We start from the raw sequence: 17509 nt of genomic DNA, 5'->3' as shown, positions 1-17509 counted from the left end.
AGGTGCCCCATAGCTATCCCTTTTTAATTTCACTTGTATTATAGATTTTTATACTGAAGGGTTATGTACAGGGCTCATTCTGTTTTTGAGAATATTTCTAACGTGTGTATTGAAAACATACATCAAGGCTTCTTACCACATTTTGTAAAATTCACTGATTCACAGTATATATATTTCATTTTCTGGTGTGTTTCATGGCTCTATGATGAAAGTAAAGAACTGTAAAAATTGGGGTGGTTGGGTGTCTTTTCCTTAAATGTTAAGTCATTATATCAGATAGTTTTTGATGAACACTTCTTTAACAGTGTATCAGATGGGTACTGTAGGAGCTCAGAAAAGGGGACAGCTGCCTAAAGTGGCTTGAGAAGGAGTCATTGGAGAGAAAACATTGGAATGGTTTTGGGGATGGGTTTGTTAGGGTATCGAGGAAAGAGGGTAACCTAGGTCAGGCGTTCCAAAAATGAGAGGGCCCTGGCATGAATGTTCAGGGAAGAGGTAAGTAGTTGATTCTGATTGAGTGCTGGGTTCATGTCGTGGACACTAAGATATGATCAGGAGTAGATACTAAGGTCAGATTGGCGCAGAGGACAAAATAGCCTTAAGACAGCATTGGCAACAGGGTTTTTAGGAAAACCACTCTGTTTGTGGTGTATGGGAGGGACTGGAGGAAGAAGAGACCAGGGGCAGACAGAGAAACAGCGTGAGTTGAAGTTGATGGCTGTCAAATGATGAGTGGGGACAAATAATAGAGAGTCGGGAAAGATTGATGCCCTGGGGTACTAACTCCTGCATGGGTACAAAGGTGAGGGAAAGTGACCAAGGACCGTTCTGAAGTTTTAAACCCAGAGGCTGGTAAGAACAAGAAATCCCTCACAGAAAGAAGACAGAAGGAATTGCCCATTTTATGGGAAAAGGATTTAGGTCTCAGAATTTAGGCTTGACTTTATCCGAGCAATGTGAGAGAAGATCAAGTGTGCTGTCACAGAGGTGGGACTGGAGCGTGGGAGGGAAGTCAGGGCTAAAGTGTATCATGGTAACAGAAATACATGTGAAGGCTGCTTTGTACGTTTGGAACCTAAGGACAGAAGGGAAAGAAGATCATAGAGAATGAGGACCAAAGTAAGATTTTTGGTTAAGAAGGTAGAAATAGTATGTGTTTGTCGAAAGAAGGGGAGAAGCCAGTGTAGAAGACTAGATAATAAAGTAAGAGGTGATATTTAGGAGGACTTTACTGACTTGGAAAAAAAGAACAGCGATGTTGAATTACCTGAGTTTTAAGGATGCTCCTCAGGTAGGCCCTGATCAGTCAATATTTTACTGTACAAGGCCAACCGTTGAATTCTAGGACAAGCAGTACCTCAAAAGAATTCCTGGTTTAATGTATCTTCATGCTTTGGTAGAAACCTATTTCTGTCACACTGATTGGTATTAAAACCAACACTTGAATGAAAACAAGTGCCTTTATAGACATCGTTCTGTGATCCTATCAATTTGAAATTCTGTTCTGGTTTACTAGCCTTCTTTTGATCACAAATTCCCACAAACTATTAGCATCAACTCTGGATCTACCCAGTAATTGAGTGCCAGATCTACAAAGTCATCAAGTTCCTCAGTTGAGTCGTTACTGAAGTCAAGACCCAATTTAATATTCTCCTTGCCTCTTGGGCAGTTTGGATGACGTATTAGCAGAGATGGTATTTGTCAGTATATTACTATATCACTGTGCTGAATAATATTCTGGTAGCCTCGTAAACATATTAAGAAAAACACTGACCAATCTGTTAATATGTTTTATAGTTTCCCAGTGAAATCTCCTTTGTATAGAAACGTGACTAAGTCTGTTTGCTGCCACCCATAGCCATTCTCATTGGGAGAGTTTATGCTTTCAGTAAGAGTAGAGTGTCGTGGGGATGAACCAGGCTACAGAGTCAACTGCACCAGGGTTGAAATCCTGGTCTGTTGTTCCTTAATTATAAGACCTTAGGTTAGTTTTATTTATTTTTTTCCCAAAGACCACATACATAGGTTCACAGCAAAATTGAGGGGGAAGGTATAGAGATTTCCCATTAATTCCTGCACCCACACACGGATATAGGCTAGTCTCTCCAACCTTTAAATCTGTTTCTTCATCTCCAAAATATAGATAGTAGCTTTGGCTTGCTAGATTGGAAGATCAAATTAGGGTCATTTTCTGAACATTTCTGATACTTAATAAATATTTAGTAACACATATATGCTCATAACAGACATAATTGGCTTTAAAACTTGGGACAGCATCATGCTCACAGAGTGGTTCATAAATGCTTTTGCTGATAACATTTAATATGGTCTTCAAAGCTTTATTGAATGAATATGCAAATGAATGAATATACACCTGCAGATGGAAGGAACACTTACTGGAACTTGAGTCTGCAAAGCTTTTATTTCAGTCATGGGTAGAATTGCTTGCTTACATCTTTTTTTTTTTTTTTTTTTAAGATTTTATTTATTTATTTGACAGAGAGAAATCACAAGTAGGCAGAGAAGCAGGCAGAGAGAAAGAGGAGGAAGCAGGCTCCCTGCCAAGCAGAGAGCCCGATGCAGGACTTGATCCCAGGACTCTGAGATCATGACCTGAGCCAAAGGCAGAGGCTTAACCACTGAGCCACTCAGGCTCCCACTTACGTCTTCGGTAACACTTGATTATCCTGAAATTTTAAATGAGGCAAGTGATTACAGAAATGAGTTGACATACTTAATTCCACGTTAGATAGTCTTAGGAACCATGGTGATCTCTCTTCCAGATCTGCTACTTTCTTTCACAACAGTGGGAACTTTTTACTCGTCTTAGAAATACAACAGCTGGGGCGCCTGGATGGCTCAGTCAGTTAAGCATTCGGCTTTTGATTCTGGTTTAGGTCATGATTGCAGGGTCATGAGATCAAGCCCTTTGTCAGGCTCCAAGCTCAACCTGCTTGAGATTCTCTCCCTCTCCCCCTCCGCACACATGTGCACACACTCCCTTTCTAAAATAAGTAAGTAAATAAAATTAAAAAAAAAAAAAAAGAAATAGAGCAGCTGATTTGAGCCCAAGCCTTCCCCTCCTTGAGGCTGTAAAAGGGATCAGTTTTATAAGTATTACCCATTGGCACTTATGATTTAAAAAGCTGTTGGTTTTCTTGCTTTGAAGCTGTCAAGATGAGCAGTGGCCCTAGAAATCATTTGTAGGTTAGCGCCTTTTAGCCTGCAGTGGCTCATGGTGCCTCTTAGCGAGTTTGTTGGAGTCACCAGAGTCACTTATTCCCCTTCACTATAGAGTGAGGAGTGTGACGTGGTCTCCTGAGTGAGGATCCCAGGGTTCATGCTGCAATCCCTAAACCACTTCCTTATCTGTAACCTGAGAATTCCTTTAATCAAATGTTGTACTTTAAGTACAAATTAGCCCCTTGCCTACAACATAGTAAGCCCTCAGTAAGTACTGCGTCCTTGCTGCTGACATTGCTGCAATTGGGAGTTATGAGGGTTTGTTTTTTTTTAAGATTTTATTTATTTATTTGGCAGAGAGAGACATGGCAAAAGAGGGAATACAAGCAGGGGGAGTGGGAGAGGAAGAAGCAAGGAGCCCGATGCAGGGCTCGATCCCAGGACCCTGAGACCATGACCTGAGCCAAAGGCAGACGCTTAATGACTGAGGCACCCGGGTGCCCCAGTTATGAGGGTTATAAATGTTGGTTAACTCTCTTGGCACAGTACCTGGCGCATAGCGGACATCAAGAAAAATGTTCCCTGTTACCCCCACGTTCAAATGCCTAACATCCTATTCTCAGTTTTAAGTGTAGATGGCAAATAGATGACTTTCTGTTTATACTGAATCATTCCTTAGATCTCCAACTAGAAGTATGAATAGCTAGGTTAATATACTTCCGAATGTCAAGGATGAGGCTTTCATCATTTTAAATTGCTTTTCTTAGTTGCCCATCATAAATGTGTGCATTAAACTGTTTATCTGATTGCACAGATGCTGTTGACTGAGTACTTGGATATGAAAAATACTCGTACGGCCTCTGAACCATCAGCTCAACTAAGTTATGCCAGCACTGGACGTGATTTTGCAGCCTTTTTTGCCAAGAAGAAACCTCAAAGGCCAAAAAATTCTCTTTTTAAGTAAGTATCTCCCTGATGGTAAGATAGCAGGCATCATGAGTGTTTGATCCGAGTGGGATATTCTCTACTGTTTCGGCAGCTGTTGCCTCACCCAGTGGAAGCTGATTTGAAGCAACTTATAGAAAGTGAAAATATTTTTTATTTTGTATACCTTTGTTTTCTGTAAGGGGAAATGGCTGTTTTGAAATATGGTGAGTGGACTGTCTAGGACTTTTAATAAAGATTTTGGAATTTACTTCTTTGGTGTTTTATGTAAAATGAAGGGAAATGAAACTTGCCAGTTGTTTCTGGGGACTTTTATATGAAATGAAATACATCAGCTTTCAGATTATGTCAGATTTCGGCAGCAGGAGTAGTGGCTAACGCTGAATCCTAAGTCCTAGCGAAAGCATGAAGCCTTTTTCATGGATTGTCTCATCTACTCATTACAACCTTATGGGTCGGAGTCTTATTTTTTTTTTTAATGTATTTATTTTATAGAGAGAGATTACAAGTAGGCAGAGAGGCAGGCAGAGAGAGAGAGAGAGAGAGAGGAGGAGGAAGCAGGCTTCCCGCTGAGCAGAGAGTCTGACGTGGGGTTTGATCCCAGGACCCTGGGATCATGACCTGAGCTGAAGGCAGAGGCTTTAACCCACTGAGCCACCCAGGCACCCCTCGGGGTCTTATTTTTAATCCTTTTTTTGCACACAAAACCTTAACCTAGCGAGGTTAAGTAACTTACGTAAATTCACATAGCTAGCAATTGGTAGAAGCAGGGTTTAAGTCTTGGTCGGTCTCTGTGTTCTTCTGAGGAGTCAGGAGATAATGGGTTAAGCAGTTGTGCCTGTAAATCTTAGCATATGAAGTGACTACAGAAGTATTATCTCTGTGTTTGGAATTCATTATTTTGGAACAGTTGAAGCTAGAGTATCTTTTATTGATTCACTTTTGAGATTTGTTTATATCATAGATTCATAGAGTTCTTAATCATTACTGGAAGTTCCAACAGGGCGTTCATCTTGGGATCTGGAGGAAAGGAGATTGAGTGTGCCTACACTGGAATAAAATGCATTCTGTGTATCGAGTGCATTCTTTTTTTATGTTTTACCGTTTTGTTCAGAGCACAGATGCACTAGTAGTTAAAATGCTTTAGTCCACAGGTGACACAGGCCCCCATTGGAAAGTTCTTACCTCACGTGCTAAGGAGGAATGAAGTGGAGTCTGGAATCCGACAGTGCATCATCCTCAAGGATCCGACTCTCATTTCATGCCTTTGGTCCCACTCCAGGATAATGGTGCAGCCAAGGAGAGGGTGTGATTCTTCTGCAAATTTTGTTTTTGAAATTAGTGGACTGTTTTTAATACCACTTTTCAGTTTAAAGAAAAATCAAGTAGACAAGACAAAGAATTCTCTTAACATCCCCCTTCCTCAGAATTTCTACTTATGTTAACATCTTGCATTCGTTCCTCTGGTACGTTTCGTACAACTGATGAATCGATATTGACCATTATTAACTAAAGTGTGTCGTTTACCTTCTAGTTCATTCTCTGTTTTGTATATTCTATGGGTCTTGAAAAATATGTCTTGTCGCATATGCACCATCACGTTATCATACAGAATACTTTTGCTGCCCTCCACATCCTGTTTTCCACTCATTCTTCCCTCTTTTCCCCACTCCCTGAGCCCCTGATAATCACTATCTCTGTGGTTTATCTTTTCCAGAACGTGTTATAGTTGGGATCATAGAGTGTGTGGACTTTTCAGACGAGCTTCTTTCACTTAGCAATATGGATTTAAGGTCTTTCGTGGCTTGATAGCTCATCTCTTTGTATTGCTAAATAATATTCCATTGTGTGCATGTACCTTGGTTTTTTTCCATTTTCTGTTGAAAGACACCTTGGTGGCTTCCAATTTCTGGCCATTGTGAAGAAGGCTGCTATAAACATGCAGGTGTTTGTGTAGATGTAAGTTTTCTGTTCATGTGGAGAACTCCCTAAAAGAATGATTACCAGACCATTTGGTAAGATTATGTTTAGCTTTGCGAGACACTGCCAAACTGTCTTACAAAATGGCTGTACCATTTCAGATCTTTTTTTAAAATTAATAACTATCTCTTTATTCATCTTTTCTGCCAGTGACAAGACCCCCCTGCAAGTTTCTCTCAGGTCTTGGGATCGGGTCTTACGCGCATTCCTATACCAGTCCCTGGCAGATCCCAGTGATTGTCTTAAAATAGTCAGGGGTCTTCTCTGGTGATCGTTGTGGGCTGGAGAGGAACCGCTTTTCCTCAGCATTCAGCCGTTGGAAGAGGGAGCAAAGAATGCCCAGCTAGAATGGGGACTCTGGCAGCAGACAGGGAAGGTACTGAAAGAGAATACGTGGTTAACGAAGACGGCCCGAGATGCTGCCTAATCCTTGGGCTTTTGCTTCGCTGGCTTGTTTGCTTGCTTGTTCTCTGGTGTGCTTCTCTCTCTCTCTCTTTCTCTCTTTTTCTTCCTGTGGTAAATCTCAGTGTACTGCAGAAAGCAGGTTGTAAGGTGTTTAGATTTCATGCTCTCAACCATCACCCTTAACATTCAACCTCAGGCCACTGTATACATTTTTGCACATTTAGCCTAACCTGAAGTTGTGGTACTGAAAAACATATAAATTATCGGAACCAAATAAATGAACTTAAGTTATTCTTAAACATTCACTACTATTGCATAGCAATAGAAACTCATCACCCATACCGAATTAGACCATTCTTACAGATTTGCCTCCTTCTGGTCTTGGTTCTCCCATTAATGAACCATGCAAACCAGAGTGGGTCTACTGTCATGGTGGATCTCTGTGTCTTTGGCTATAAAATAAGGAAGTGAGACCAGATCATCCCTAGGGCCTCTTTTACTGTAAAATTTTAGCAATCTGTGAGTTGTAGCAAACATACAGAGGGTTTCCTGAGTAGCAAAAATGCATCAGGTCATAAAGGATTAAGATTTGGGCGAGCTGTAATTTGTATTTATGACACCCGTGAAGGACTTTATTACTCTCTTTAATTGCCCCTAGCCAAGGTTAATTAAGTGTGTTTAAGTTCTCATTCTAGCCTGTGTGCCTCTCTATTCTTGGCTCAAGAGTTCATTTCTTTTTCCCTTGCCATGTTTGATCAATAGCTGTCAGCATGCTCTCCGGAGGTCAGCGACTTCTCTCCAGCACTTGACTGGCAGGTGGCACTTTTGAAGGACTGCACACTCTGCCTTCCTTCTGGCTGCGAGGGTCCTCTCAGTTCTTGGCAGGGTGCAGAAGAGAGGATCAAGAAACCCTAGGGTCTCCCTCAGACTGATATTCATCTTCCTTGTCAAAGAATGGGGAAAAAAGGCAGAATTAAGGAAGTGGTGGCGTTCCTTTTCTGTTGCCAGAAACCTATGCCATTATCCCTGTTGCTCTTCCGTGATGTTGCTGTTTACCACTTAGTGGCAATCCTTCTCAGGAGGATTCTTCCTGTCAGCCCGTTGCTCTGGCTTTGAAAAATCACAGGCCTGAAATGGAATTTCTTAACACGTCAAAGGTTCAATGTTGATACGGTCTTCAGTTCACCTGTTCCCACCCCCCCTTCCCTGCTGTTTCACTTAAGACTGTGACTTTTTTTTTTTCCCTTTTTAAAAAACTTTTTTTTTTTTTTTTTTAAATTCTGGCGTTCTTGTTTTCACCTTTAAGATATCAGGCGCCTGTCCTCCATGTTGCTGACCTCTGAAGTGATTCCTGGGGTGAACACACACTTTGTCCCCTGAGAGTTTGAAGAGTATTTCGTGTTGTAGGTGGCAGGTCAGAAACTGTTTAGAAATTATGCTGCTTTTGAGGACTTTTAAGGAGAGACCATTGATGCCTTCCTTGTTTGGTGTCCGAAGCAGCGTTGCTAGCATGCCTTCTGTGCTAGTTCTCTGACCAGGGGAGTTCAAGAAGCAAGATGTCCGCCCTGTGGAGCCAGTATTTCTGTGGTGCCTTATGAACTGGAGAGAAGCCCATTAGAATGACTTCATAGGATATCCTCACCGCATGTGCGTAGGGATCCTGGCAGAGGGTCTGGAGGTGACAGATGAGAGTTCCATCAGCTGAAATGAAGAAGGAGCAAATGATCCAAAGGCTGTTGTGGAGGGGGGCATTAGTTAGGAATATTGCTCCTAAATCAAGGTCTGTGGCAGCCTGCTTTGGCCCTTTCATGGGAGAGCCAGAATGTTTGGGGCCGGGAGCATTAGGGAACACCCCACAGACTGGAGTAGAACACTTTTGGACTACGTGGCTGGACACTGCCTGTTGGTTTACCCTGCGTCTCTTCCCAGGTTCGAGTCGTCCTCCCATGCCATCAGTATGAGTGCCTACTTGCGAGAGCAGAGGCGGGAGCTCTACAGTCGCAGTGGAGAACTCCAAGGTAGGTGATTGACCTCTCTGGAAAAATGAGTTTCTGGAGAAAGATCTGAAGTGTTGGGCACATGTGAATTTTTTGTGGTTTGCCTTCACAGGATTCCTTCAAGATGGCAAAGTTTTAAAGACTTGATAAACTGTTTCTTCTGTTACTTCCCAGCATCTGCTGTCAGGCAGCTAAAGCCATTGCCATGGCCACAGATTTTATAGACCTGCTACCAGTCAAGTGAGAACTCAAAGCTTAAGATAGGAGGTCAGTCTCTTCGTGCTTAAACGTGGCAGACACAAGTCCAGTCTGGGGGAATGCTGGTCTTCTATGGCCGTCACGGGTACACTTAGTACTTTCCATACCTTCTAGAATGTAGCAGGAGCACCTGGGATTGGGAAAAGGGTAAATGCAGCCTCCGTCATTATTTAAAGGAAAGAAAGGTGTCTCTAAGTGAGATGTAATCAAGCTAGCTTTGACATACAGGATATTTGATACCCGTATGTGGTTCCTAAAGAGTTGTAACCTGGAGAAGAAAATCCTTGAGAAAATAAATCGTAAGCAAATTTTATTAAATTAAAAATCCAATAACATTTTCTTCTGTGACAAGAAAGATGCTAATCACGGTAAATGCAATCAATTTAGAAAGATTTATGTAGTCCTGCTAAGTGCCTGCCATTCTAGGCATCGAAGGGGATGGAGGTTGAGTAGAAGGGAAGAAAAGATAAAGCCTTAAGATCCAGCTTTGCAAGTAAGGCAAGAATATCAGTAATAGTGCCAGGAAGTCAGGGCTAACAGCTAAGTAGATGATGTACATGAAAATGCTCGAGAGGGTGAGAGAAGGGAGTGATGATTTAAATTATTTTAGAACTATGGGCTTCCTGTATAAGGGATGCATGAGAACACTTCATTTGGGGGAATGCTTTAGAGGCACTTGAAATATTTAGTCTTCAGGATTTATCAGGTTTCAAAACATTATGCAGCATCCAGCCAGAACTTTCTGGATTTAAAGACTACCACCCAGCCATTTCTATCTCCACCTTCATTATTAAACTAAATACCTGTAAATTTTTCCAAAGATAGCTACTCTGCTCTCTCATGCCTATACCACAGTAATAATCCCACAGCTCATGGGTAGAGTTACCAGAATTAAAAGCCTAGAAATATGTTTGAGGATATAAGGAAAAGGAAAGTAGCCTGCCAACATTTTATTTAGTAGTAGTGTTGCTCTACATTGTTGGAAGAGTGAGGTACATGGGTGCAGGTACATGGGTAGTTAGGATTGGAGCAAGTCGAGGAGCGAAGGTGGAAGGTGACCCAGGCTCTAGCAAGCAGCTGCCTGGTGGCAGTGTGGGGTGGACTGAGAAGCTTGGAACAAATTGTGGTGACTGAGCCCACGTTCCTGTAGGGCTGATCGTACCCAAACTGCCACTTGGGCTGCAGCTGATCATTCAGGACTAGAGCGATCCTTCCTACGCAGTAGCCTTATTGTAATTGTTGAGTCGACGTCACGAAACTTTAAATTTACCTCCGCAGTTTTTCTCCACTTGGTTTGTAGTACGAGCAGTTTCTTTAATGGGGACAAAGCAAGCCTTTTTTCTTCTAGATCATTTTACTTTCTATTCATCTGTACGCTTAATGCTTTAGAGCAGTTTTAGGCTCACAGCAAAGTTGAGTGGAGAAAGTGCCGAAGCTTCCTGCATACCCCTTGCCCTGACACAAGCACCGCCTCCCTTCCTACAACACCCCTGCCACAAGGAAGCCTTTTGTTTGACGTGTAGAGATGAAAAGGTAGACCACATAGTTAACGGAACAACAGAGCAACCTATCATTCATTCAGACTCTAGCATAATTAGTCCACCAAGACAGATGACTGATTATCTGTCTTCTCTTCTCTGCGCTCCCAGCCATGCAGAATGGCTTTTCTGCCAGTGGCCCTGGTGGTCTACAGTCTCTGGAGAGACCCTGGAGCAAAGCCATGACGAGAGGGTTCAGGGCCCAGATTGCCAACCCTTATACTCTAGCTCCCCATTTCCTAGTTTCGTACCCTCTTTGCCTCTGTTTCCTTACCTGTACATGGAGACGGAAATAACAGTACCCACCTCACGAGGTTGTTGTGAAAGCTTCGTTGAGGTAGGTGATGAGCAGTGTTTAGAAAAGTGCTGACCGAATAGGGAGTGTTAGGTCTTCCTCCTCCCCCAGCCCCCTTGTTCTCGCTCATTCTGTCACTTCAGTTTTTGTCGTCCTTCTCTTTGTCTCTAGCTAAATCTACTCCACTTTCCAACTTAAATTCAGTTGTCACTTAGTCTGATGACTGTCCCGCACCCCATGATCAGTGCTCACTTGTTTGAGTGTACCATGAAACTCTAAGCTCAGGAGAGATAGACCATTTTATTTTCTATCCTTAGAGTAGGGCCTGGTGTAGTAAATATTCGGTAAATAGTGACCGACTCAGTGACAGAACCAATGAGGGCGGTTGACATCAAACGTGGGATAGAGAGCTCAACATGGAGAGATAGGAAGGGCCCTGAAGGGAGAGGCGGCCACTGAAAGGCAGTATTGGCTTCAGAGGTTCGGTTAGTTTTTAAGTTAGGGAAGAGAGGTTGTGTGTAGATCTGTTTTTGTTCTCTGCAGTAGTTCTCTACGTAGCTTCATTAAGTAGGAATGTTGCCCCTGAGCTGTCTGGCCTAGGACAGCACTGCTGTGTATAATGGAGAGACATGTCCAAATCCAACTTCATTATGGAGAAAGTTTAGGTTAATTGAGGACTCTTTGTAACTGGGAACTTTCTCATTTTTCAGAAAGTTAATTGAAATATGGAACTATATGTGATGGTATATTTCACTTACCAGTGTTCAGCAAAATAGGAGGATTTATCTCCGGTTACAAGGAAGAAAGTAGTCAGCAAACATCTCATATTCATAATAATCATTAAAACATAATTTTAGCTGAGCGGACAGATCACATGCATGCTGAGAGAAGAACTCCGCTGACGAGTTTCTGTAAAAGTTTGATGGTATTTCATTGAGGAGCAGAAGTGTCTCTGATGAATGCTTTTAACAGTTCAGCAGGAAAAGGGGAAAATCACACCTATTTTCCATTAAAAAACCAGCCAGCCTTTCTCAGTTACTCTATTCATCTGACTTGTCCATGGGCCATTGTGAGATCAGCATTTCAGTTTATCTTTGAAAAGGTATAATCGAAAATAGTTCAGTCCAGTCCCAAGGGGCTGGCAGAAGACTTTGTCTCTCCTCTGCCCGCCACAGAGCTGCAGCCTTCGCTTCCCAGTAGTTTGGTTCAAGGGTCAACTTTTCCTTCTGTGGCAAAGAAAATTCACCAGAAAGACCATCAAAGTCACATTAGAGAGGTCCCGTTTTATAGAAGTTAAGTCTCTCCCAACATTTTCAGTTCATCGCACAATTAAAAATGTTACTCAACAACACACAAGGGGAGCAAAGAACGTAGAAATGAGATTTCTTTGGTATCATCAACCCATCTCAGTTGGCTCCATTCAGGTGCAGATGGTCCATTAGCCGGTGTGCTGTTGGCAGTTGGGCCGAGGAGGTGGGGATGCTCTTTCAAAGTGTGCAACAGAACAGGTGGAAATCGAACTTGAGTGTCTCCGTTAATCAGAGAGGTCCTGTTGCTTTGAGCCTCTCCACTGCTTCATTGTGCAGCTTAGGCAGTCAGGTTAGAAAGATAGTAGTTTTAATGAACATTAAATGAACATGCTACAGGTTAGAAAGATAGTAGTTTTAATGAACATTAAATGAACATGCTACAGGTTAGAAAGATAGTAGTTTTAATGAACATTTAGCTTGAATATGGCTTCTCAGATTTAACGCGGGTTTCTTTGGGGGAATAAGGTAACTGATGAAGGCTATCTCATGAGCATTTTTTTTCTTTTTTTTAAATTCTTGAATTGGATGATTTACTTCTTTTTTTTTTTTTTTTTTAAGACTTTATTTAGTTATTTGACAGACAGAGATCATAAGTAGGTGGCGGCGGGGGGTAGCAGACTCGCTGCTGAGCAGAGAGGCCGATGGGGGGCTCGATCCCAGGACCCTGAGACCATGACCTGAGCCGAAGACAGAGGCTTTAACCCACTGAGCCACCCAGGCGCCCCTCTCATGAGCATATTTTTTAAAAAGACCTCAAAATACTGCTACTAATGACCAAAATAAGCTCTTAGTTTACTCGGTCCCACTGTGCCATGGTTTTCTCATTTGACTATGCAATTAAAACTCTGGAAAAAACAGAATAGCTGTAATTGATTTAAATTAAAATGGTGCTTTAAAAAATTCAACCTTGTGGAATTGGGAGAACTGCACCCACTTCTTTATCTCCTGTTTTCTTGGTCCCTCTAGTCTCGCTGATCCCCTGAGCTGGCTCCTCTCAAGGTCACCAGCGATCTCCATCTTGGCGGATTCAGTGTTTGCTTCCCTGTGTTCATCTCGCTTGATCTTCTGGCCAGCCATGTTCCTTTTTTCCTCCACATGTTGGAGTGTCTCAAGGTTTGGTGCTGGGACCTTACCTGTGCTCACTCTCTAGACAACCCCCGATATCTCAGCCCAGATTGAGGTTTGCTTAGTGCCTAGGTGCAGGCCACTTCCAGATTGGGCCTCCTGCCCAAACTGGTTATTGTTTCCTGACCTCTTCCTGCGTCCTGCCCACTCCCTACCACCATCCTATCATTCTTTCTCACATTTTTTAAGAATTTTCCTCATAATACTTCATTTCGATATATCTTTGTCACTTAGTAAGTTTCTGCACTTGCCTCTGAAGTCTTACTCATTAGTGCATTCCAGTGCGTGGGGCAATGCTTGGCTTGAATTCAGCACTCAAAACGTATAGGAGGGAGGGGGCTCGGTCCTCAGTATCCCCTTGTTTGGAGGCACAGGCCTACTTACATGAGAAAGCCTAGTGGGAGGCTTAATGAACAGAGTAGGAGTCCTGTGATTTTTCTCCTTCATTCATTTTTAAGATAATAAAACTCACGAATGAGTGAATAGAGCATAGTAATTGTCAATGATCCAAGTAGAAATGTATTACTCAGTTTTGCTTACAGTTTCTTTTCTGTCTTGGGGCTACTTAGTACTTCTGTTTGTACTCAATAATATTACCTTTAGAGTGCTATTTTTATTCCCATTAGTCTAATGAGTGGCATTTCTGTAGCCCTGACATTAAAATATTCTGTAAAGCTCCAACCACTTGAGAATTGACTTCTCTAAGAGGATTTGCTTTACATGGTAAATATGGAAGCACTGGCATCAGGGAAAACTGGGCTCTTATACTGACTGACCTGAATTTTCTGAGTTTTCTCTCTAATGGGTTGTTGGTGACTGGGGTTGTGAATACCTAAGGATATCATATGTAATTAATCTGTTTAGAGGTACCTCACCTTAAGGTAGGGAGATATTTGAAATACATTAGCCATGAGCTGATTATCCTTTTTTACAAAAGGATTTATAATAGAAGTCTCTCAAATAGCAAGCTTTTCTATAATGGAGCATTTAAAGCAAGATTCCATTTATGCACACATTTTCAGGGACATTTTGGCTGAAGTGAGGTACAGCAATTTTATACTCATCTCGCACATTTGTTCCACAGCCTTAAACATAAGAAGCACTTGTAAAGCTTTATATCTTGAAATACGATTAGAAAATTCTTTGTAGTCTTAAATTTTGCGTAATGACTTTGTTAATAACTATGTAGCAATATGCGGGGGACATGAAAAAATACATTTTTTCTTCTTAAAATTGCATATAATTATTTCAAGATAACCTTAATCTTTCATAGTTATCTCTCTGTTTTAGGTTCTAACATAATAAAAATTGATTCCCCTTTCTTTTATATATTTATGTTCTTGCTTTTTAAAAAGACTGATCTTAACTTCCTCCTATGTAAGATTTGTCTTATAATGAAATTGTAATAGAATTTTTATAAATGCTAATTTCTTTATATGTTCCCAAGAAGTAGTAAGTAATAAATATGTTTTCCTCAGGTCATGAATAGACTAATGCATTATTTAAAATCATTTAGGAAATAAAAGTATTTTTATGCTGAGATTGTTTCTGACTCTATCACCTCTTTGCCATAATCGTTGCAATGTAGATATTCATTTTATTTAAAAATGTTCTCTGTTTCTGGGTTTAATTTATGACATGGGTTTGTTTTTTGAAGAATTCTAGTTCATACAAATTCCTGTTGGACGAGCCATTGGTATCCGAGCCGTGTGGAGGAGCCTGGAGGTCATGGGATGGACAGTGGGTCCTGAGAGTGCAAAACAGCTGTCACGAAGCCTTAGTAAAGCCTTTGACCCTCACTCTTGAGAAATGATCCTTGGTCATTGTGCAGAACTAGTTGATGACCTATAAGCTTATTTTTAAGAATCCTTTGTTCTACGTACTCATTCACCCATGCAGATGTGGGAAAAGAGTGAATACTGTTAAATGAGATATGTATTTGAGATTAAAGTGATACATAGGAATTTCTCTTTATATAGTACTGGAGTTAAAAGCTTTTTTTTTTTAAATAAAAAATGTGAAAAAATGACAAATTTCTAACTTGTTTCAGGAAAATTTAAAAGTTAGCTTCTCATATTTTTAATCATTTGGCTCATTAACTTTTTAATTAATGTAAAATAACAGCTTTGCTCATTTTCTTAGATTTTCTTTAAGATTGTAAGAAATTATATTTTTGCCAAATTTAGTAATTTATATGATGCAGCTAATTTTGACTTGAGCTATTTTAGAGAACAGAGAAGACCAAAAACATTCATGGTGTATAGTGGGGAAACTAAGTTTTAGACTAAATGAGAACACCGAAGAACAACTTGATCATTGTCCCAATAAGACACAATTCGTAAGATAGTTTTATGTTTTCAGAATGAAGCATGAGTCCTTTCAGGAATATTAATAGTTAGAGATGCTTATCTGAAGTGATTTGTTATCAGAATTCAGAAGAAACTGACGTCTACATGCATGTAGTATGAGGTCTAGGCAAGAAAATAATCGATTTTAATGGTAGCAGGTGCCTTGGAGCTCATAATCTGGTACATTTTTTTAAAGATTTTATTTATTTAAGAGAGAGAGAGAACGAGGCAGGGGAAGGGCAGAAGGAGAAGCCGACTCCCCGCTGAGCAGGGAGCCAGACTGGGGGCTCGATCCCAGGACCCTGAGATCATGACCCGAGCTGAAGGCACAGGCTTAACCGACCGAGCCATGCAGATGCCCCTAATCTAGTGCTTTTTAAATTCGTTATATTAGTCCTAGAACCTGTTTTCTGTATGTTTTATTTCAGTGTTGAATGTAGAAAGCAGACTGAGGGGGAGGTGGTTTGACTAAATGGGGTCTGGGACTCCAGAGCCTCCCCACCCAGACTCCCCTCCGTCTGCTCCTCTCTTCCGCGGAGCACCCGAGGCACCATTGCGAAACTAAAGACTCCCAGAATCAGCATGCTATACAAGCAAAACTGATAAAAAGACAGATGACATTACAGATTTGTAGAGATGGGACAGGTGCATCAATGATGGGTGGTCAGACAATTGATTAACCATAAACAAACAAACCAAAAAGTTGAATTTGAAACTCATCAGTTAGGAAAATAAATTTTGTGTGCGTGGAGAACTGAAATGTGGAAAGCAAAACCGACTGACCCTTGAGTTCCTAGTAGCATTGTTTGAATAACAAAAGCCTGAAAATAACTCAAATACCATAGACAGGAGAATGGATTTATCAGTCTCAGCCTAGCCGGACAGTAGAATACTACGTAGCAATGAAAATGAATGAACTGTACTGTATATTAAGTTGGTTTAATCTCAAAAGCAATCACAAAAGACTATAGATATAGTCGAATCCCATCTATACGAAGGTCAGAAGCAGTCAGGACTGAACAATATCGTGAGGCGTCTATCCTTGTGTGATGACAACGTGAAGAAGGTAAGGGAGGGAGGACGAACATAAAACTCAGGGAAAGGGCCACCTCTGGAAAGGGTCGAAGAGGGTATAATTAGAGAGGAGCATAGGCTTCAAGGATCATAGTACTGTTCTATTTCTTAAGCTAAGTGATGGAGATGCTGTTGGATTTTTTTAAACTTACTTAGTGTCCTGTACATTCAGATATCACACATTTCATAAAAAGTACAATTACAATAATTGGTACAAGGCCTCTTGAGTCTCCAGAGACACAACCACCTGTAGTGTAATGTTCCTATAGGAAAGTCTTCAGGAAATTTGGAGTGTTCTGGGAGAGCTAGGTTGGTTCATGGCTGCCCCGGGCTGCAATGTCAGGTCCCTGCCACAGCCATGATTGCTACTGAACTTCAGCTGTCCCTCAGATGGTTCATGAGAAGACAGCTCCAGGAGCAGGAGTGAGTGCTCCCTGCCAACTTCCCCAGCCTCATCTAACCCGTCAGAACCCGGTTTCAGGTGACGTCAGCAGCTAGTCTGCTTTTGTGTCCTGCGTTTTCTAGACTTTCTATTTATTTATCACATAATGTACAGATTTATTACCTATATTCGTCCCGGGCAGGGCCTTTAGGATACAGTCATGAGCAGAACCGAGTTTTGCCGTGGAAGGTCAAAAGAGCAGAAAGGGACCATGACCATATCTCAGAGACTGGCACTTGTCCCCCAGCATTTGTTCGGTCTCTCCTTCACATGAAGAGAGCCCTGATTTTTAGCCATACACATGGCCATCCAAATAGAAACATTTCTAAGCCTTCTGTGCAACTAGCCATGAACATGTAATTTAATTCTAACCAATAGAATGTACATGAAAGTGATGTGTATAACTATAACTGGGTCTCATATTTACAGGGAAGGAAGAGGCTGTCCCTTTATTCAGAGCCCAGCGTGCGTGAACGCGTTCTGAAGCACGCTATGAAGGACCTGTGGTGGCGAGCGCCATCTTAGGCCATGCGGATGAGGTGGTAGAGCAATGAGATAGAAGCAGCTTGAGTTAGAGACTGTGCAGCGTCAGGCTTCTGATAACCAGAG

The 17509-nt window shown here is 41.5% G+C and overlaps 1 protein-coding gene across 5 annotated transcripts in view; it reads left to right on the top strand.

Moving 5' to 3' along the window:
• EXOC4 (exocyst complex component 4) overlaps positions 1 to 17509 on the top strand; it is a 728800-nt gene that overhangs the window by 198942 nt on the left and 512349 nt on the right. For 2 of the 5 annotated variants that reach the window (XM_082693983.1, XM_082693984.1), the window contains exons 8-9: positions 3998 to 4143; positions 8443 to 8531. In XM_082693983.1, the coding sequence (XP_082550109.1) occupies positions 3998 to 4143; positions 8443 to 8531 (235 nt within the window). Of the gene's footprint in view, positions 1 to 3997; positions 4144 to 8442; positions 12248 to 12294; positions 14577 to 14693; positions 15070 to 17509 lie in introns of those variants that run through there. The other 3 variants (XR_014301432.1, XM_082693986.1, XM_082693985.1) reach the window with 3 other exon arrangements.

Source organism: Mustela nivalis (assembly GCF_964662115.1).
Source record: "Mustela nivalis genome assembly, chromosome: 12".
Classification (NCBI taxonomy): domain Eukaryota; kingdom Metazoa; phylum Chordata; class Mammalia; order Carnivora; family Mustelidae; genus Mustela; species Mustela nivalis.
The sequence above is the reverse complement of the archived record's forward strand: the minus strand, read 5'-3'. Positions and strand labels throughout refer to the sequence as shown.